The sequence below is a fragment of the Astatotilapia calliptera genome, chromosome 15 (assembly GCF_964374335.1).
Source record: "Astatotilapia calliptera chromosome 15, fAstCal68.1, whole genome shotgun sequence".
NCBI classification, from domain to species: Eukaryota; Metazoa; Chordata; class Actinopteri; order Cichliformes; family Cichlidae; genus Astatotilapia; species Astatotilapia calliptera.
Window position 1 is genome coordinate 27,970,001 of NC_137436.1, and position 22,207 is coordinate 27,992,207.

General features: G+C 43.7%; 2 protein-coding genes across 4 annotated transcripts; both read right to left on the reverse strand.

The window, feature by feature from the left end:
- Nucleotides 1-5,999: 5,999 nt before the first annotated feature.
- On the reverse strand, nucleotides 6,000-10,057 carry gpr132b (G protein-coupled receptor 132b). Of its 2 annotated transcripts, none has more exons than XM_026142321.2 (3): nucleotides 9,889-10,057; nucleotides 9,058-9,099; nucleotides 6,000-7,611 (listed from the first exon to the last, which is right to left on the reverse strand). In XM_026142321.2, the coding sequence occupies exon 3, from the start codon at nucleotides 7,604-7,606 to the stop codon at nucleotides 6,542-6,544; it is 1,065 nt and encodes a 354-aa protein (XP_025998106.1). In that variant the 5' UTR covers nucleotides 7,607-7,611; nucleotides 9,058-9,099; nucleotides 9,889-10,057; the 3' UTR covers nucleotides 6,000-6,541. The 2 variants fall into 2 exon arrangements, with proteins under 2 accessions (XP_025998106.1, XP_080145644.1); XM_080289518.1 differs by having other exon boundaries at nucleotides 9,058-9,161; nucleotides 9,889-9,954.
- A 289-nt stretch (nucleotides 10,058-10,346) lies between these two features.
- Nucleotides 10,347-22,033, reverse strand: vipas39 (VPS33B interacting protein, apical-basolateral polarity regulator, spe-39 homolog). Of its 2 annotated transcripts, none has more exons than XM_026194649.2 (19): nucleotides 21,856-22,033; nucleotides 17,104-17,219; nucleotides 16,890-16,995; nucleotides 16,656-16,793; nucleotides 16,539-16,577; nucleotides 16,028-16,092; nucleotides 13,416-13,472; nucleotides 13,161-13,253; nucleotides 13,039-13,072; nucleotides 12,867-12,969; nucleotides 12,631-12,658; nucleotides 12,461-12,534; nucleotides 12,314-12,389; nucleotides 12,097-12,231; nucleotides 11,924-11,965; nucleotides 11,668-11,844; nucleotides 11,483-11,572; nucleotides 11,097-11,201; nucleotides 10,347-11,026 (listed from the first exon to the last, which is right to left on the reverse strand). In XM_026194649.2, exons 1-19 carry the CDS (start codon nucleotides 21,950-21,952, stop codon nucleotides 11,006-11,008), a joined length of 1,596 nt encoding a protein of 531 aa, XP_026050434.1. In that variant the 5' UTR covers nucleotides 21,953-22,033; the 3' UTR covers nucleotides 10,347-11,005. The 2 variants fall into 2 exon arrangements, with proteins under 2 accessions (XP_026050434.1, XP_026050435.1); XM_026194650.2 differs by having other exon boundaries at nucleotides 17,104-17,196; nucleotides 21,856-21,995.
- Nucleotides 22,034-22,207: the final 174 nt, after the last annotated feature.

Consider the following 22,207-nt stretch of genomic DNA (forward strand, 5'->3'; position numbering starts at 1 on the left):
TCCAGCCTAGAAGTATTAAATGCATGAACTAGTTTTTCAGCATCACTCTGAGTCAGGATATTTCTAATTGTAGAGATATTGCACAAATGAAGCAAAGCAGTCCGATATATTTGTTTAATATGCACACTGAAGGACATATCCTGGTCTCAAATTACTCCAAGGTTCCTGACGGTGTTACTGGAGCCCAACGTAATACCATCCAGAGTAAGAATCTGGTTAGATATCCCAAAGGGTTGATTCTGTTCATCTGGATGTTTTCAGTCATCATCAGGTGTCTTCTTCAGTCTCACCTGACTGCAGCCATTGTTCAAATCTCTGTGAATGGTACTCATGATCATTGATTGAAGACCATAAACTGACCTCACAGCCCATTGTTCATTCAGTGGTGCTAGTTTCAGTCACTGTGCAAATGTACTCTTTATAAAGCTGGAAACCTACAGTCAGCTGAGACTGAAGAAGTCACCTGATGATGACTGAAAACATCCAGATGAACAGAATCGACCTTTTGGGATTTCCTTACTTGGGCTACGTTCACACTACTCTTAATGCTCAATTCCGATTTTTTTGATCAAATCCAATTTTTTATTTTTATTTTTTTTTGTCTGCTTGTTCACACTACAAATAAAATGCAACCGCAAACGCGCTCTAGTGTGAACCCTCAAAGCAGCCCGCATTCGCAAAAGAAGATGTCACACACAACGCGCTCTGTTTAGACCCAGAGCAAACAATATTGTTTGACTGATGGCCCTTAATATAAAGACTTCGGACTTTACGTTTCCCAATTTTTGCTTGAAGTTATTTTGTTATTTACATAATAATGTAAATAACCTAATAATTATCCTTATTGCTGTTTTAGAGAGGAGCGGTGCTTCAAAGGATAGTTGCAGATTTCTGTCAGAATCTGCAGATTATACAGTACAAATAAAATGTTCACATTTCTCCAACGTTGTCTTCCCAACAGTTTCACTAACATGGATGGCCAGGAAGCGTTCGCAATGTCTTATCGGGCGCTTCTCCGGAGCCGATAATTGGCGTCTGTCTTGTGTCAGTGATGTAAAAGACAGATTTAATGCGACCTGACCATTCAAACAGCAGTCGCTTTCTAAAACATCGGATATGTATCGGATTCAGTACCACATGCAAAAGTGACCCAGATTTGATTTGAAAATATCGGATTTGTGCCGTTCACACTGTCATACCATGATCGGATATGGGTCGCATAGGGTCAAAAAAATCGGATTTGATGCGCTTTTGCCTGCAGTGTGAACGTAGCCTTAGATGATCGAGCATCAAGACATCTGGTTAGATACATTATTTCCAAGATTTTCAGGGCTGAGTAAAATAAACTCAGGTTTTTCTGAAGCAGGAGGTCGGAGGTCATCCCACCTTTCCTGTCACTCATTAAAGGTTAATCTGTTTTATTAAAAACAGGACAAAGACAGCTGCTTCTTCTGTGGTGTTTCTGGGGACATCTTGAGGACACCCACTGAAGCCTTTAAGCTTGAAGTTCACTGAAATAAGCTGAGTGCAGTCGAGCTGCGTGTTTAATCCGTCCACGTGTGCTTCCTTCACTTACAAACCTATAAACCTGTCAGCTCGAGAAATGTGCACAGAATGAGCTATGCAGGAAGTGTCTGTGACTTCATAGGAAGTTTTTTTTTTTTTTTTTTCTTACAGTAAAACCCTGAAATTTCTGCAGTAGATGGTGGAAAACTGTAATTTTTTCCGACCATAGGAAAAACTGAACCAAAGCTCCAGGTAAATTGTTGTTATTGAGCACTGTATACTACATGTCTCATTCACACGCATGCATACAAACTAGTGTGTCAATAGATTTAAAAAAAAATAAATTTATTAATCTCACAATTTTCTGTAATTAATAGCAATTATTTGATCAATAGCCTGGCTGCAATTACACTTTTTCAACTTTATATTTAAGCTTGTAACAGACATTTATATCAAAGAGAAATTGAATAGTTTTCTTGTAACACATGTGAAATGCAAGTTTTTTTTAAAAACCTATATTTTAATAATAATAGGTAAGTATACACTAATATTTGATTGAATATATTTTTATTTTTTTAAGTGCTGGGGGGAAATATACGCACTTAACATGTTTATTGAGCATTTATCTTAACAAAAAACTGTAAACATTTATCCACTCTCTCTCTGTCATTCTTGAGATGAGGAACCAAAGCTATGTAAAACGCATGTTCTCAATGATATTAATAGGTCTGCAGTTTGTTGCAATCTACTTGGCAATTGTGTCTGTTAGGTTTGTAGCTTGAACCTATTCGCTGGAACGTTAAGACAATACAATTACACTGCAAGCAAGACGCAAGTAGGCAAACTTCTTCATGGTACTCGTGCACGGGAGAGACTGGACAGAGCGCCGTCCCTTCGCTTGACCCCAGTAGCTCTCGTCCGTCCTCCCATACACTGTCCTTTTATTGAGGTTACATGAATATGCATAGGTTCATTAACATATAACGTCTACATACACAAAGAGTACCGTGTGTGTGTGTGTGTGTGTGTGTGTGTGTGTGTGTGGACTGCTGATCAAAGGGTCAAACATCCTTGGTCAGGAAGAGGGTAGCCTCCCCCTCCCCCTAGATGGTTCATCCTAGATAACATGGTGAGGAAGTCCTGCAGTTCATCTAAACAAAGAGCACTTAGACTAGAACAGACGCAACTACGTTAATCCTACCATAAAACAATAAGACACGGTATGACCTCTCATGCTCCCAAAGTGCTGTCTAATACACACAAAGTTTGCAGACTATCAAGGATCAAAACCTCTACCAATCTACAACTAATTACAAAACTCTAAGCATATATAAGTAAATATTTCTAAGCATAAATGACAATCAACAATACAAAACTAACAGTGTCAGTCATTATTTCCGAGGTAGACTTACTGAGCCCCCTGATGCTCCGTGAGTGATTTGTCGCAAGCTGGGTGACGCATTAGCCAAAATCTTAGCAGCATGCCCGGCTAACATATGCTTCACATCAATGTGATATTTTAAGCTCGGTGAAAAGAAAATTCCTTCTTGCACAATGTGCATAATACTTTGCCGGTCAACTCTTGTTATTATTTTAATACTCAAATTTCCCATCAAGAGGGCCAATGTGCATTTATCATCTTCCAAATTGAGTTGATTGGTTCAGCTACCTGTCACTACTAGATCTACTGCCCATTTGCGCATGTGCGAAGGTAACTCTACTTGGACAAACTGCCCGAAATGCATTGACAGAAACATTTCAGGGATTTTGAGTCCTTCTGCACTACAGATCCATTAATAGCGTTAATTTTTTTAAATCACGTTAATCTGTCTGTGACACTCTTTCGAGGATGCCAATGTTCACATTTTGGACAGAGAGGACAGATGGTTTGAAAGAGGAGTGAAAGAAGCCATCTATGTCCACTGTGAGCGACCATCTTTGAACAGAGGCGGTGGTTTACGACACCAACTCTCTGCCATCTATAATCCAGTTTTGAGATCCCTTCCCAGACACCTTAACGCCCACTCACATCCTGGGCCATCTGATCTCAGGAATTCGCATGATAAGGTGGGGCCAGGTTTCACAATGAACTCACCCGAAACTCTGGCTGATTGGGACCCACACCCAGTTTCACACCTTGGCTCTGGCGATTAGAGGATCATCAGGGGGTCCTTTTGTCCCTCTGTGGGGGGATACTCTCACTAGGTTTATATCTGGGACTCTCCACCATTTGACCTTAGAACTGAAGAAGCTTCTCGGATGAGAGGTGAAACGTCTTCAAGTAACTTAAAGAAGTCCAGACGCTTTTCTTTGCAAGCTCCTTTGACAATCACGTTAATCGTGATGACTGCTTAATCTGCGTTAACGCATTCATTTTGACAGCACTAATTCAAACACCTGTATGCTTCAGTGCTTTGGAATGCTCATGCTCCGATGGATGTGTCAGAGAGCAACTCAGCTTTAGTATCTCGTCATGGGATCGAGCCACCAAATGTCCAATCAGCTCTAGACAGTGGGCCAACTCTGGCCCCCGGGCCTCATGTTTGACACCTCTGATACAAAATAAAACCAAAGTCATTAAAGGCAAACCTGCACACGTGTGTATGCAGTTCTTTCTTAGAGCGATCAACAAGCAACCTAATGAGTTACCATGGAAACAGAGTTCTCAGGTATGTGTTTACAGACAGGTGATTGGCCTGATTCCGGGGTTTGGACATAACCTGTGATCTGAGTGGAAGCAGGTTCGGGCCAAACTGACTACGTTTAAAGAGTAGATCTCAGGTATGTGTTTACAGACAGGTGATTGGCCTGATCAACAGGAGCATCAGCCGAAAAGCTCCACCTTCCTGTTAATTCTGACTCTGGTTAATTGCTCCATGGGTGCTGCTGTTCTTATTCAGGTCAGCTTCAATGATTCATTTCCCCTGGGTGCTGTCTGACAGGCTGCTTAAACATTAATGAGGCTGAGCATTTGCCTTCCAGGAGCTCGGCCAATCAAAGCGTCTCAGAGGCAGAAGTGCAACAACAGACCCAATCACAGCAGAGCAGGAATGAGGTCAGACTTCCTGCTGCTCCCTCTACAATGGCGTGATGAACCTGGAGCTCGAGCCTGCCTCTGGCATCACATCTGTTTATTCACGTCACAAAGTTTGAGTTTACTGGACGTTTACAAATAAAAAGCTGAATCACCTGCGGACTGCACGTAGGTGCGTCTCAGGTGAGCCTCACTCTAATAGTCCTTTTTTTTCCCCTCTCAACTCTTGTCTGGCAGGAGCAGCTGCTCGCACACCTGCTGAATTTTCTTGGGACTTCTTCTTTTCTGCAGTCTCGCACTCTCTGCGGCTTCCTGTTTCCACTCAAACGCCTCCATGCACATGCACAGTGTTAACCACAGACGCATGCTGCTCTGAAGCAGTCGACTTCCTGTGTGTTCACCTCTTGATGAACCCTCTCTCGTGCTTTTTGTTGAGTTCTTCATAGAATTATCTTTGTGATCACTGATGTAAGGCACATCCAACTTGCCATCCACTCTCACCTTATCTGTGACCCTGAAAAGTCTCAATGTGACAGAAAATAAAGTTCCTGAATATTAAAACTACAAAATAAACTTCACTGTCACCAGCCATCAGATTAAACAGGAAGTGATTCCATTTTATTTTTAGTTAGTTTGTGGGTGATCGCAGCCAATCAGTGAAGAGGTGATGATGATGAGACGATTCCATCCCATAATTCATAGTAGCACTCCATCAGATTAAAAAAGAAAAAACTATCAGCAACTCAGATTTGTTGATAAATGCCTGACGCACCTGAAGCTTATAATTCTGTTTATCTGAGCTTCTTTTTGGACACAATACTGTTCACTCTCTTAGTTGTCAGAGGTCAGGGTGGGTGGAGCCTTCAGTGGGACTCACAGCTTTCTGTTTTTATTATCTTTATTCATTTCTAATGTGGTTCTGTTAATGTTAATGTGTTTTAATGTTGCGCTCTGTAAACTTTTTCTAGCGTGGACGCTGACATGTGTTCTGTATAAATAAAGTTGTTCTTAAAAAAAACAAAACTGTAATGTCAGCATTTTGTAGTCCGTCTTCTGGGTGTTGTAGTTTTATGCTTCCAGCATTGGGTTATTATTCTCCAGGTTCTCTGATACTCTCGTTATCTGATTGAGGAAATGGAGGTGGTTTAGGTCACGTGATCATACGATGGTTATATGGGGGGGACAACTAAGCTGTAGTGTTTGCACAATAGTCGAAAAGTGCAATAGACAATTGGCTGCTACATCTCATTAATGAGTATTTTTCACTGCCTATTTATATATTCTGTATTTATATATGTGTATATATGCTATATTTATCCTTATGCTTCTATTCGCATTCTCTTTCCCCCCTTTTTTATATTCTAATTTCTTTACTATGCAAATTTCTGTCTGTGTCCTGCTACTGGAAACTGATCACGGTTACATTTCAGTCAAATTGCTTTAAAAAAGTCCACATGAGTGAAAATGAAAAATTTACATTTTTTAATGATGACAGAAGACATTAGCCATTCACTGAATACAGTTTAAAAACTGTGAGACCAGGTGTGTGATGTAGCTACGGTTCAGAGAAAACAATAATGTGAGGTCACCTGTCTGTCCGGTTGAAGTGCTACAGTAAAAACATTCACACCCTGCAGGTGTGAATGTTTGAGATGCAGTTACATGTTTCTGTGTCTGCGGGAGTGGCCACGCACTAGGTGTTCGGCCATCAGGTACGATGCTGCTGTTTCAGTCTAACACGTGGCAGCAGGGAGGCTGACAGTGTGCAACACAGCAGTGCACACAGAGCACTGCAACATCACAGATCAACGTCTCTCAGGCCTTATTCAAATCCTCGTGTTTGTGTCACCTTCTTTACTCTAGCTTCTGTCTCTAAAGTTCTTGTTCCAAACATTTCTGTTTTTGTTTTTCTGTGCATGCGTAGCACTCAAAGTCCCCCGGTTCTTGGTCCTGGTCCTCTGCGGTCACCTCAGGACACTGCAGTGTTGGGGAACCGCTACCTCAGGTCCCGGGTGGTTTTCCTGCTGCCAGCCTCTCACTGCCCGTGTTGAGCTCTAAAGAGTTGTTGATCGGCTGGATTTTGTTTTGGCTGGTGTTGGACGGAGTTCTCACCAGCACTCTGCCACAGACCTGTGCAAGTCCTCGCCGTAGATCCTTTCGAATGTTGTTGCTTGACAAGACGTACAGGATTGGGTTGACAGCGCTGTTGATGGTGGACAGGCCCAGCGATATGGTGTAGGGTGTGTACATGGCCTTCTGAAACGAGCAGTTGTCAAGCCACGGGAAGTGGAAGATGATGCCTCGGACCAGTAGGATGATGTGGTATGGGGCAAAGCACACCAGGAACAGAACCACCACACCCACGGCCAACTGCCGGACACGGCGTTTTTGTGCCGACTGCAGCCCTGTGCTGCGCTGCACATTAGCCAGGATGCCGCGGTTGGTGACCACCAGCAACAGCAGCGGGAGCAGGAAGCCGATGACGAAGCGAGCGTAGTAAAACCCTGTCACCATCGCGCTGCTCTGACTCGGCTCGAAGCAGTGATGCGAACCCTCTGTGGCGCCCTCCTTCATGGTGAAGACAGGGGCGTGTCCGATGGCCACCACCAGGATGATAGCGAGAACGACAAAGGCGGCGTGGCGTTGCCGTCGCAGGCCACGGGACTCCAGGCTGTAGACAACGGCGACACAGCGGTCGAAGGAGACACAGCAAAGCAGGAAGATGCTGATGTACATGTTGTTGAAGAAGATGTAGCCCGTCAGCTTGCAGAACGCTGACGACCATGGCCACCTGTGACCGCTGTTCACGTAGATCGCCCACAGCGGCAGCGTCCCCAGGTAGGTAAGGTCACAGACCGACAGGCTGCACAGGTACACGCCCAGCACATTCTTCCTGCGCACCTGCAACCCCGTGAGGAGGACTGTCAACAGGTTGGCGGGCAGACCGACCAGCAGCACGGCGCTGTACAGCAGCACCAGCGGTAGGCGGCCCTCATCATGCGGCAGCGTGCAGTTCAGGTCACTTCGATTGGTCGTCTGGGTCACCATTTCGGTGACTGCCAGCATGATGTCTGCGGGGAGAGACAACCAATCAGAGCCCAGGGCTAATCATCTGCAGAGAGATACAGCCAATCAGAGTCTTTGGCTGTATCTCAAAGACTGATATCAGCATAAATAAAAACGTAACTTAAAGCACAGTGAAAGGAATCACACAAGAAGGTCAGACAGGATCCATGGAGACGGCAGCAGAATCCGACCCAGCTGAGCATGCTCAGCAGCGAGAGCTGCTCTGATCAGTGTCACGCTGAAAAAGCACCTGAAGGTGTCAATCAAACGGCGGTCTGAGAGGAGGTTTTCAGCTGCTGTATGTGGGCTGCACAATTCATATAACACCTGGCACAGCCCTGAATAATGACCTTCAATGGAGAGAGTGGGGATAAAGAACACAGGCCTTTTGGTTTCTGCATGATTTTAACACCAAAGGAGGCCAAAAACAGCTCGATCATTAAAAAAAGGTCTGAGCTCTCACATCTCACCCACACTCTTATTCTGAAACTTGATTTATTCATCACTACATACTTGAATGAAAAGAACTTTCCCCTCACAGACGAGCGCAGGCTGAGTGGCTGATCTGTGACAAAGAGTTAAAGCCATACTGGTGAGCGCCGCAAAGCAAGAATAAACCAGGTGATCAGAAATCTGTTAAATGAGATTAAAATAAACTAAACCCTGAAAGAATTTGAGACTGTAAAGTAAATTTCACTTCCCCTTCCTTCTAAAGTCAAAAACCTTCAGTGTCGTAAAGGAGCTTTTAACCATCTAAATTCTGAAAGCTGGATCACCAGCTGCCTGCAGGTAAATTTGGGATTTCTGGACTTGTATCAGGACTGAGCTGTTATCAGGAGGTAATGAATTCACTTTAAGGTGAGCCAACCTGTTCCAGATCCAGGTCTGGGACTATTTATTTATGCTCTCCAGCCTCAAGTATGCAGATTTTCATGATTTGCTCATGTTCATTAAAAAAAGGAAAAGTTCCTCCGAGGTCATGAAATAAAGTCATGTCAATTCATACAAGACATCGTCAGAGGTTGAATCTGTTTCTAGGTGTTCACACGTTGTTTTTTTAAATCTTAAAGGGTTCTTAAAGGGTCTTAAAGGGGTTTTTTGTGCTCGCTGTTTATAAACTCATCAGCGAGTTCATCAGCGACCTGAATCTTTCCTGTGGGCGCAGTCAGACACTGTTAGCTTCCTCTGACCTTTATACCACCTGATCGATTGGTCATCAGGCTGACTGATCACGATTATGAGATGACTTCCTGTCTGAAGTGAGCCTGCACAGGAAACTGCTGCAGGAAACCTTGCCACAATAATGGTTCTCACGTCTGTCATGCTGAAACCTCACCTCATCGGCGCATGGAAACCACGCATCTCTGGGTCTGGCTAGGTAAGCTTTCTTTTTCTGTGGTTTCAATCTGAGCACTCCACAGAGTGCAATGTACTCAGAGAAGACAGTTTACCTGAAATGATCCTCCTCTTCCTCCTCCGGGAATATAATGAGTCTGAAATGTGCAATCAGAATCCATCAATCAGAGGTCTCAGCTGATTCCTCCCCTTTACACACCTGACACAGGAATACATACTTGAAATGGCGATCGATAACTTCACCTCCATACTGATCCCTCATCAGTTCACACATAAAGTCATTGTAACAGTACTTCAAAGGAGAGCTGCAGAAGTACTGTGTACAATGCACCATTAGTACTCTAAGTGCACGGCAAGTTTAAAGTGTACATTAAAGTACTCATTTGTTACTGCAGTAAAAATACACAAGTACTCAGTACTACAGTTATTGTTACATTATTAACCAATCAACTATCTTCTGTTATTACTCTTACACATACTACAAGAAGAGCTGTTTCTTCTTCTGCTGACAGCTCTATGTCACACTGCGTTATCTTTGGCGTGTTTCAGAGTCACTAGAGAAACAGGAACAAAGAGCCCAGGGACAAGGCTGCACTTGAGGTTCAGTTTGAATATTTGATGCTCTTTGTTCTCATCCTCCTCTTCATCACCGACTGACTCACTTTAAACGAATATTTCGATCAGCTGTGTGTCCCGCTGATCGATCGACTGGATTAATAACTCGATCAATAATACTGGTTCTTCATCAGTAACCTCTCTGTACAGTACTATGTATACTGCAGTACTACGTGAACTGAAAGTACACTCAGAATATTTGAAGTACACCAAGTGACTTTAATGCTATTACAGCAGAATGAAGTAGCCTACTCTGTCTAATAAACCTGGAAGCACTACAGTGTATTTGCAGTAAGTGTATGTCTCTGTACCTGCACGCGCTGCCTGCTGTCCTCAGGTGAAGCTTGCGTCTGTCCTCGTGCTGCTCCTTAACGAAGTGATGCTCAGTGACGTCCCGCAGAGTCACGTGACTCCTAACCGTCTCATCGACACCTCGTTTTCGTCTGTTATCGGAGACCATCGATAAACGCCAGCCTACACGCGTTCAGTCTCCTCAATGACGTGAAACCGCGACCGCGCGCCGCCTGCTGGCAGCACGAGGAGTCTCATAAAATGCACGGGGCTGTAAACACAAACCTGTACAACACGTGTAAAATAAGAAGGAAGCGCCAACATTCAGAGCCAGCGGAGTGAAAAATATCGATGTTTGGCCTGAAAACTCGATAAATATCTGAATGTTTGCTCTTCAAAGCTGCTGTTTATTTCCCTTTAATCTCTCATGTGGTGATGAAAGAAATCGTCATTATATACAAACGAGGAGAGTCAATAATTGATATATAAATGTTTATTGGCTGTTTGTAACAGACAGATGGGTTTTGGGGATGTTTGTGTTTATTTTGCACTTTATGTTTGTGAACAAATAAAAGGTTAAAAAAATCCATTAAGCAAAATTCAGCTGTTTCTGATGTCTCTTAATTAAAAGTTATGATTTATTTTCTCACACAGTACAGGAATATTTAATACATCAGTCTGCTCTTCATGTTAACAGAAACATGGGATTGATCACAGCTTTTGGATTTTTGTTTTACTTGGGAAACTTTTAGACAAACTTCAAACCCGATCACTTTAGGACAGATCTGTCTATGAGAGGTGGCAACCTGAACATTTGAGAGCACACATACATTCTCGGACAAATATGGCAGCAGCATCCGTATGCCAGCATGCTGTCCTGAAGCATCAATCTGTGTTTTTATTTTATTTGGCGTGATGATGTCAGAATTAATGTCAGAGGTGTGTCCAATTATCTGATGAAACATGAAGAAATAACTCCGTCCACTCTTTCTCACATCAATACAGTCACTTCCTGTTTTCAAAGGAACATCAGAGTCATGACTCTCCCCCTTCCTGGGTATGTAGGCAGAGCTACATCGATTCAGACAGCCACAGATGGGCTGGAAGGACATTCATGTTGCCATGGTGACAGCCATGTTAGTTTTTCCAGCGAATTTGCTGAAAGAAAAGAAATAGTTTAGTCACATGTCAAGTCACATGATATAGTTCACAAAGGAGCCCTCCTCACCGGGTTGCTGAGCAGGTCATCAATCTTCCTCTCCTCCGCTGAGCCCCTCACCACCTTCCCACGGTATCCCAGCAGCAGCTGCCGGTCCTTCATGTCCCGGTATGTCTGATTTGCCCAGAGATACAACATCATCATGACATCATACAAAGTATTGTTCTCTGATTGGTCATTTTTAAAGCAGCAGTGTGGTGGGGCGTGGTCTGTGGTGCCGTGCGGACGCACCTGCACGGCATCTGCAGATCGCACCTGTGGTGTTAAAACACGGGGACTCAAGGGTTGGTTGTTGTGGTGAGAAGTGCTCAATAAAATGGCTCAAAACTATGATCCTTGGACCCGTCGTGCCTTAATTCCACCACAAGCAGCTAAATCAAATTTGGCAGACTCACACTGATGACGATGTCGTGACATTTATGTTTCTGAGCCAAAGTGAGCCTCAACTCTCCGTCGTCCACGAGTGCCACGTAGTCCTGCAGCACCTGACAGTAATCAATAACCAATGATCAAAAATCAATAACAAGCTGATGGCTACGTCTCTCTCTACCTCTGTACCAGGTGTGTTACAGTAGCTCACGTGTGTGGGGGCGGAGTTCTTCTGTAGGATGTCAACAACTCGCTGGAAGCTCAGTGGTGATTTCTTCCTGGTGAACCCGAGCCAATTCCTGCTGGCAAACAGAGCGTCCACGTCCAGCCATGCCTTCAGCTTCGCCCTTGCAGCCAAAGCAGTCACAAAGTACTGCTTTTCTGAGATCTGAGTTCAGAGGTCACAGGTCAGTGAGTCAAACAGATCAAAAGAGGTCAAAAGTCAAAGCAAACCAGTCAGCTCTCACCTTAAAGGTCTGACGGATATTTAACGGACTGCTGAAGGTCCCCTGAAATATAAACACTGTTGCAGGTTACTGCTAACTCAGGCTAACAGGGGCTAACACTAACTCAGGCTAAGAGGGACTAACACTAATTCAGGCTAACAGGAACTAAAACTAACACAGGCTAACAGACTGACCTCTGACTCAGCGTAGTGGTAGAAGCAGCAGTAGTACAGCGTGGTGATCAGCGGCATGTTGAGGATCAAAGCTTTTCTGGGAAACTTCTGGAAAATTTCCACCTTCCCTCCACGCTCAGCCTGCCGGTCTGTCACCTAGCGACAACAGTGATTAAACTGGATCTAGTCAATCAGAAACCTTCAACCTCATCATGAACTTAATTAACTGGTTACTGACCTCGATGATGATCTGCCTTTCCAATAGAGTGTAGTGATCCTGAACATGGGCCAGGTCCTCAGCAGAAAATGGGAGGCTGAAAACAACGAACAAACAACTGTAAACAACAAACACTAACAGTTACCTGAGTGTAATCAGATTACTGACCTAAGGCAGTTCTTCAGGAAGTCCCGTCTTTTGTTTTCATCTGTGATGCTCAAGTGTTCCTTATACTGAAGCAGCTGTTGCCATGAAAACAGGAAATGGCATCATCATCAGCCCAATGAACGCCAGAAGAATTAATGTTGATTTGTTTATAGCTACAGAGTACTACATACCGCCGCATCCTCAGCTCTGCCCAGTGCTCTGAGGAACAGGAAGAAAGCAAACACATCAAAAGAGTTCTATCTGTACAGGTGTACACCAGATACCTGTGACACACCTGAATGTCTATCTGCCGACCTGAACCTCATCACTCAGTCACAAGAACACCTGCAGCATGTTCAGCATCACGCTTCATACAGACGAGGGCAGTAATCAGCAGGGACAGGTGTACTTGTAGGTGAGAGCAAACCTGTGCAGTTCCAGCAGCAGCCTCTGGTTTTGGGTCTCACTCAGATAGTGGATGAAGTGTCTGAGAGCTGTCTGCCTGGACTCCAGCTCTCGAAACAAAACCTCTGAGAACAAAAACAGAGTCAGTGGGAGAACCAATCAACCAGCAGGACCGGGATCAAGACCACACTCACCTTTACAGAGCGTCCTCTTTAGATAGATTAAAACCTGAAACATAAACAGAGCATGCTCAGTTGTGTCTGATGGGATGGTTAATAAAGTTTAAATGATGCCGTTATGAATCAGATCAAGTTACAGCCGTGATGACGTTTCCATCATGAGCAGCAATGGCGTGATCGAGCAGCAGCAGTTTGTCCTGCAGTGTGCGGAACCTCTCCAGAGACACAGCCTACAATGCAGTACAAATAATCACAGTACTACTACTATAGAGTACTGACGCTCAGAGTACCACACTGAATTTTTCCAGAGACACGGCCTGCCACACAGTACAAATACTTACAATATTAATACAGAGCAGAAATACTCAGACTTGGGTGAACAGGTGTGTTACCTTTCCTTGCTGAAGTCTCTGAACCGTCTCTTCAGGTGACCAATCACTGACATAATCCTGACATCACAATAACCATATCACCATTAGAAATGACAGCACAGGACAACAGAACTGTAATCACATTACCCCAGACTAATTAAATTAGCATCCATCCATTCGCTACCGCTTATCCTTTTCAGGGTCGCGGGGGGGGGGGGGGGGGGGGGGGGGCTGGAGCCTATCCCAGCTGTCATAGGGCGAGAGGCAGGGTACACCCTGGACAGGTCGCCAGTCTGTCGCAGGGTCAACACACAAGGACAGACAACCATTCACCCTCACATTCACTCGCACATTCACACCTAGTGACAATTTGGATTATCCAATTAACCTATCCCCACAAGCTGCATGTCTTTGGACGGTGGGAGGAAGCCGGAGTACCCAGAGGGAAACCATGCAAACACAGGGAGAACATGCAAACTCCACACAGAAAGACCCCGGCCTGATGGTGGAATTGAACTCAGGACCTTCTTGCTTGCGGCAATAGTGCTAACCACCGTGCCACCGTGCTGCCTAATTATTAAATATATATAATTAATTAGCAATGGTGACTAATTTCTTAGTCAACTAAATGAGGGAAACATATTAGAGTAAGCCACTGGTCTAAAACTAAGAAATACGGATATGGAGTTAAATTTGAGAACCGTTTAATGTCAACATAAGCCAGAGGTCACTAATAGGCGGACTGGGGTCCTGAGCTGCACCCACAAGCGGTCCCATATGGAACCGGACTTCCAGTAAAAACAGAAGGCAAAAATTTCAAAGCTGATAGGGTGCTTCTGTTTTAACTGGTCCAGCATTTTCTGGTCTTTACGGTAGTGGTTCAGTGGCTGAAGAAATGCACAGACCAGTTGGGTGCAACTTAAGCCACCCCATGTGATACCACTCAGCCAATGAACTCTGTATACTCCAGGCGGTAAATCTGACAGCTGAGACTTAGTTACACATGAAAAGACAGTGAAAAAGAAGAAAGACAGCGATGGAGAAAAAAGAAAAGGAGAAACACAGACAACTGTGTCTGAAAACTCTGAATAAAGAGAGACTGGTGGCACGAAACAATACGAACATGCTGTGCAAAAACAAAAAAGTGTACAGTGACAATAGAGCAACAGATGAATGCTGGGCCTCTGCAGATGCGATCTCCCAGCAGATGTGGACTCAAAAGAGCCATTTGCATAAGCCGACCTTCCACAGGTGTGAGGAAAGTCACCATGTTTGGCTCCACACACAAAAGCCAGGCAGTTTTCTCCGTTGTGAACATAATCAACACTAAATATTGTTTCCGACTCATCAGTGAGCTCCTCCTCATGCGTATCAGGATGGCCCTGATTCAAGCCTGGTTTAAAAATTCACTCTGACCGGAAAAGAGGGGGGTGATTAAATACGGAGAGGAATTTTCCACAAAAGGGTTGCAAATGCGTACGACATGACCCAAAAGCATAAACTAAGATTTACAGATGTGTGCAGTGATTTGTGTGTAACGTACGTCAATCCACACAAAAATTGGAAGCAATCTGAGCAAGAGTATAACTATTTTACAAACGCATACATCCAAACCTGAATAAATACTAATCATTTATGCATGATTTAAGTTCAGCTTCATGAATCCAATAATTGTTTTTTCAAAAAATGGTCTGTGCAAACAGTTACACGTCACACCTTTCATCAGTCAGAAAACCTTACAGAGTATAAAAGCACTATATAAGACTCCGTCCATCTACCATTTACCATGACCTAAAAAGCCAATGGAGATGGTTTGGGATGAGATGGACCGCAGATCAAAGGCAAAAGGGCCAACAAGTGCTCAGCATCTCTGGAAACTCCTTTAAGACTGTTGGAAAGCCATTTCAGGTGACAACCTCATGAAGCTCCTCGAAAGAATGCCAAGACTGTGCAAAGCAGTAAGCAAAGCAAAGGGTGGCTGTTTTGAGGAATCCAAATTATTGAAAACATGTTTTGAGTTCACAAAACATGACCCATGTCTCAGGTGTACACAGCGGCCTCCTCCTGGCAGGATATCCCTGGTCGGACCACCTTACCCAGTTGGTGTCTACCTCGACTGGCTCCTTTAAATGTGGACGAGCATCGACTCTACTCTAAATCCTTCCCAAACAACTGAACTCCTCGCCCTATCGCTAAGGATTGTCTGTGATCTCACTCTTTTGCCTTTAAAAGAACTAGAAATAACAGTGGTGACTAAAATATGAGGCTGATTTTTGGCGTTTCTCACCTGGTGGCAGATGGTTCCATAAGATTAGGACACAACTATTTACCAGCAGTGGGGATTAATTCAAATGTAAAACAACTAGGTTAAATGACTCATATGTCTGGTACCGACTAGTGACAACAGTGAAGATTAGTTGTCCAGTCGACTAGTCGTGCACATCAACTTACATCAGGTTAATGATATTATAATTGAATTACTCATGGGTAATCAGAATACCCAAGAGTAACTGGATTTTGAAGCATAACTGTAATGAGATTAACAGTTATCACAATATTTGAACAGCCATATTACACACCCATAGTAATTAGATTACTAAATATAACACCCTATTTAACCAGGGTAATCTTACCTTGTACTCAGACTTTGGTTTTCGGAGCTCAGGAGCGTAGAGCCTGACAGACGAGTCAGTAAGTGCTAAAAACCCCAAAAAACAAATGTCAGTCTGAGCGAGACATCCAACCACCATACATCCTCTATCATCTGACTATCATTAATTACCATGCAACCACCAAACAACATCCAACCACCATCAGTCAACCAGTATTCACCCAGCCATTATCCAAGCGCCATCAAATCAGCATTCATTATTAATCGAACCATCAACCAATCACTATCCAAACATCATCCATCACCATCTAATCATCACCCACTATTTATACAACCATTATTTGACCTTTAAATACCATCCAATATTCATCCAACCACCAACCAACATCATTGCATATTCATCCAATCACCATTCAACATCATCCCATATTCATCCAATCACCATTCATTTATATACCCTGATATACATGACCCTGACTAGGTGAAATATCGTAAAAGTATAAGAACACCACCTGAGTCATCTGAGGACTCACCGTCACTGAAGGTCTGGAAGTTCCCTACCTTAGGTTTTCCTGCACAGAATCACATGACAACTGCAGTGAATCACATGATCAGGCTTCGGTCTATCTGAGTCATGTGACCGTCCTCACCTTTGAATAGAGAGCTCAGCGAGTATCCTGATTGGCTCCTACTGATCGATGGCGTGTCAGTGCTAATTTTGGGGAAGGCAGGCTCTCTATCTGCCCTCTGACTGGAGGCAGCTGTCTCTTTAACGGACCAGGAAATACCTGTGGACACAAGTATGACAGGTAACCACCCTATAACCAATCAAATCTCAGCATTCTCCAAAGGAGTGACCAATGAGGAGAATGTAGGGGTCTTACTGCCGACTGGCTCGCCACTCCAGCTGACCCTCTCGACATCATCTTCGTCATCGTCTTCCTCCACCAGCCGCCGTATATTGTTTACGGCCTGCCGAGACTCCTTCAACTGTTAGACAACAACACCTAAAAATCACACCTGAGAGCCACATCAAGTCAATGACACACATGCAGGGCTAGAACAATTCACTCTGGCTTCTGGTTCTGGAGGTCTTACCCTGCTTAACTCATCATCTTCATCATCGAAGGTGAACGCTTTAAACTTGGAGCTGTGCCAGTAGTCTTCCTCGTCAACTTTACTCTTAATCATCTGGACATAAAGAGTTAGTGACTCTTTATTTAAATTGTCAACACAGAAAGGAAGGAAGCTATTAGCTGGTAAGACACAGCCTGCATCACATGATGTCATTCTTTTTCTCCTTATTGGTCATGTGATGAGATCACAGGTCAGGAAGTGGCGCACAGTGAGAAACACTGTCTCAGCATATGCTAAGCTTTTCATATTTTTCATTTTCAGTGTGTATTATTAGCACTATTATGTTATTGGTCAAAAAAAATCTGTTAAACATTACTCATTACTTTTCATAAAGTACGTTACTTAATTACTCGCTAAAGAAAGTAATTTATTACACTACTTGTTACATTACTTTCTCATTACTCCAGAAATGACCTGAAACAACTGTCACACATTTACTTTTAACAGTATAAACCTGACACAGATCTCTATCCTAATGAGGATACAATTTTTACACATAAACACAAAGTAAAACCAAAAATCGGCCAAAGCACACTGCAGAGTGGTTGCCAGGGTGATTCTACAGTACACACATGGACAGGTAGAAACAGACGCTGCAGCCTGACTGCTCATTACTGTCTTTGTTACATGATGAAGTTCAGGCTCTGGCTGCTGGGTTCGGGTCTGCATACAACTCAGCTTTAACATCACTCTGCGCTCTTGGCTAGCTTTGTGTTAGCATGCTCTCAGTGCAGATGTTATCAGATGTTGTGTTAACAGAATAATGCAGTTGTTTCTTTACTGAATGTAGTTTACTCTTTACCATCGCGCTCTTGTTCTTTTGTGCATTCAAATCTAAAGGCCTGTCCATATCCCCACCCCTCAGCAGCTGTAGACCATGCCACCATTTTTCTCTTCCCACTCAAAAACTGAAATCAGCTTTGACTGTAGCACGAGTGCACAAAGAAAAGCATTTGTCTGATGTTCCTTTCACCTACATATCCTTTAAAGTCCGCTCCAATCACCACGCTAACCGTGTGGGAACACTCTCTACCACTTCACACCTTTTGACTTTTAGCTTCAAAATCATGATCCTTTTTCAGACTCTCCTTACTGCCACAACCCTATTTACATATTCTACCTCGAACATTACCACTACTTTCTTTCTCTTTCCATCTACACCAAGGTACAGCAGAATCCACCTCCACTGCTCCTGGCCTTTGCTGGTCTCTCATAGTATATCTACCCTCTTTCCCTTTCCCATCACAGTCCCAACACTTAGAGTCCTACTCTCACCTACACACTCCTGCCTTTCCTTCTGTCTCGCTGCCTCCTAGTCCTAACATGCCCTCTCAGAAGGACCTGGACTTTAGGAGGATGAGGAATCCTGTGACCCCTGTTTCAATCCAGGGAGTCGATGTGGACTTTGTGGAGGACTATAAATACTTTGGAGTACACACAGACAATAAACTGGACTGGGTTAAAAACACCACTGCACTCTACAGGAAGGGCCAGACGTGTCTCTGAGGTCTTTCAACATCTGTCGGACAATGCTTAGGATGTTCTATGAGTCTGTTGCCGCCAGTGCCATCCCATGCTGTTGGGTTGAGGGTCACAGATGCCAACAGACTAAATAAACTGATCCCCAAGTCCAGTAATATTGTGAGGATGGAGCTGGACTCCCTTAGGGTGGTATCTGAGAGGTAGATGTTGTCCAAGATAAGGACAATGCTGGATAATACCTCCCACCCATTCCATGATGTGCTGGCCAGTCCCAGGACCACGCTCAGTGAGAGACTGCGATTACCCATAAGGCACCACTGAACGACACAGGAAATCATTCCTGCCTGTGGATATCTCCGTACAACTCCTCCATCTAATGCACAATGCAGAAGTTACACCCTTCTGCACATCCTGTACAGTAAAATAACAACGTTTTACAGGACAGAGTAAAATGTCAATCATGTATATGTCATGTCTCTAATATTCTTGATATTTATGAATATATTTGTATACATTAGAGCTATTTCTTATATTTTGTAAACATCCATCCATTCGCTTCCGCTTATCCTTTTCAGGGTCACGGGGGGCGCTGGAGCCTATCCCAGCTATCATAGGGTGAGAGGCGGGGTACACCCTGGACAGGTCGCCAGTCTGTCGCAGGGCTAACACACAAGGACAGTCAACCATTCACTCGCACATTCACACCTAGTGGCAATTTGGATTATCCAATTAACCTATCTGCATGTCTTTGGACGGTGGGAGGAAGCCGGAGTACCCGGAGGGAACCCACGCAGACACGGGGAGAACATGCAAACTCCACACAGAAAGACCCCGGCCTGATGGTGGAATTGAACTCAGGACCTTCTTGCTTGCAGCAACAGTGCTAACCACCGTGCCACCGTGCTGCCTGATTATTAAATATATATAATTAATTAGCAATGGTGACTAATTTCTTAGTCAACTAAATGAGGGAAACATATTAGAGTAAGCCACTAGTCTAAAACTAAGAAATACGGATATGGAGTTAAATTTGAGAACCGTTTAATGTCAACATAAGCCAGAGGTCACTAATAGGCGGACTGGGGTCCTGAGCTGCACCCACAAGCGGTCCCATATGGAACCGGACTTCCAGTAAAAACAGAAGGCAAAAATTTCAAAGCTGATAGGGTGCTTCTGTTTTAACTGGTCCAGCATTTTCTGGTCTTTACGGTAGTGGTTCAGTGGCTGAAGAAATGCACAGACCAGTTGGGTGCAACTTAAGCCACCCCATGTGATACCACTCAGCCAATGAACTCTGTATACTCCAGGCGGTAAATCTGACAGCTGAGACTTAGTTACACATGAAAAGACAGTGAAAAAGAAGAAAGACAGCGATGGAGAAAAAAGAAAAGGAGAAACACAGACAACTGTGTCTGAAAACTCTGAATAAAGAGAGACTGGTGGCACGAAACAATACGAACATGCTGTGCAAAAACACAGAAAGACCCTGGCCTGATGGTGGAACCAAACTCAGGACCTTCTTGCTGTGCGGCAACAGTGCTAACCACCGTGCCACCATGCTGCCCGTTATTATTTTGTAAACATTGTAATATATTATATTATTTAATTTAGTTTAGTCTGTTACTGTTATTGTCTTGGAGCAACTGTAACAACATAATTTCCTTAGGGATTATTAAAGTATTCTGATTCTCCCTCTCCTCTTCCTTCATCTTCAATAGTAGTCAGTAGTAGTAGCCCAGTTTGCACCTGCTGGCCAGCAGAACCCAGTCAGTCATTGTTAACCCGGGCCTGACCGATCCGGTATGGAAATCTGATTTTTTATGGCCTGCATGCCTGATCCGGATGTCCTTCCTGAACCCTCCACATTTACCTAGTCTGGGCCCAGAGGTGGGAAGTAACGAATTACAAATACTTCAGCAGAATCTTCAGGTATCTGTACTTTACTTGAGTATTATTATTATTTATTTATTTTTACAACTTTTTACTTTTATCCCTACATTTTATACAAATATCTGAACTTTCTACTCCTTACATTTTCAAAACGGCTCCTTACTTTAGTTTTAACACATCTGAGGGGAGTAATTATTTTATATCACTGCGAACCTTCATAGTCATCGCCAGGGGTGTCCATGAATTGTGTTTGCGGTACTTCAGCATCTAGCTAGCCCTGCTGAAGAGGAGCGAGCATAAAGGGAGTAACGTTTTTTTAAGTGTCAGGCAGTTTGAAATGCAGCATTTCTATCAGCTCAACAAACATCAGCAAACATATAAAAACTGTTTGTGTGCAGTTTGTCCCACAGTGTGTTACAGCTAAAGGTCCAGCTGCATTTCACAGGGAGAGAAAAAGATAAACAGGTTGGTTTTCTGCACTGTGGTGGATACAGTAAAGGTGCACAGATGCTGTGGTTTCATTTCAGTTAGCTTACATCAAGTGTAGCAGAGATTCATATGAATTTCAGTTGATGATGTTTGTATAGTGTCTAACATAAAGACAACATAAACAGTGTACTGTCAGTGTAGAGGATGAAATCAGCTAGGACAACTCAGGAAACATCGGCTCACATCTTGTTGAATTCAGGTGTATACATCCATAAAGAGCAGCAGATCAGCTGATCACAGCCTGTACATTAAGAAAATCTACTGAAGCTCTCAATAGAAATTATTGTGCGATATGATTCGTTCCCACACCTAACCACTACAATTTCGCGGGGTTGCTGGGAGTTGTAGTGCGCTGCAGTCTGCCGTAGCCCGTGTTGGTTAGCCTGATCCCGGACCCACATCTGCTATGCACGTGTGCGTTTTCTAGTAACGAGCTCGGAAAAAAAAGCGTCTGGATTTCTTTAAGTTGCTTGAAGACATTTCACCTCTTATCCGAGGAGCTTCTTCGGTTCTAGGGTCAAACTGAAGAAGCTTATCAGATGAGAGGTGAAACGTATTCAAGCAACTTAAAGAAGTCCAGATGCTTTTCTTTCCAAGCTCCTTAGACTACGATGACCTGGATGACTGAGAACCTTTACAGACACGTTTTCTGGTAACAGCTGCAGGTTTGTTATTAGCATGTTAGCATTAGCTAGCTAAATGAAAAATCCGCATATTAGTGTTTTTAGTGACAAACGGTGGGAATGTGACGTCACTCCGCAGGTGTCTAATCTGTAGACATCAAGCACAAACCGCTGGTTGTAAACCTGATAATCGATGAGAATCAATCAGCTGTTTGTTTGTTTTTTTTACCTTCACCTGCTTCTTCGTCCCTTTCTCTTTGACCGAGGATGCTTCCGGCTGCGCGAAGTTTGCTGGGAGCTGTAGTACGCTGCACCAGGAAGTCCATTTTTGATCTAATCAATAATTCGATTAAAGGAGCAGGAAACCAGACAGATATTCTTTTTAATTTGATTGTCTTAAAACATCACATAAACCAGAGGAGTCGTTCTTCTAAAAATGGATCTGATTGGTCTGTTACATTCAGCATCAGTGATGTGACTGTCAACAGATTGGTTGCAGACATCAGCTGATTTATTTCCACCTGGGAGGCTTTAGGTTATTATCACCTGAGAGCAGCGTGCAGGTATAGCTCTGCTGGTTC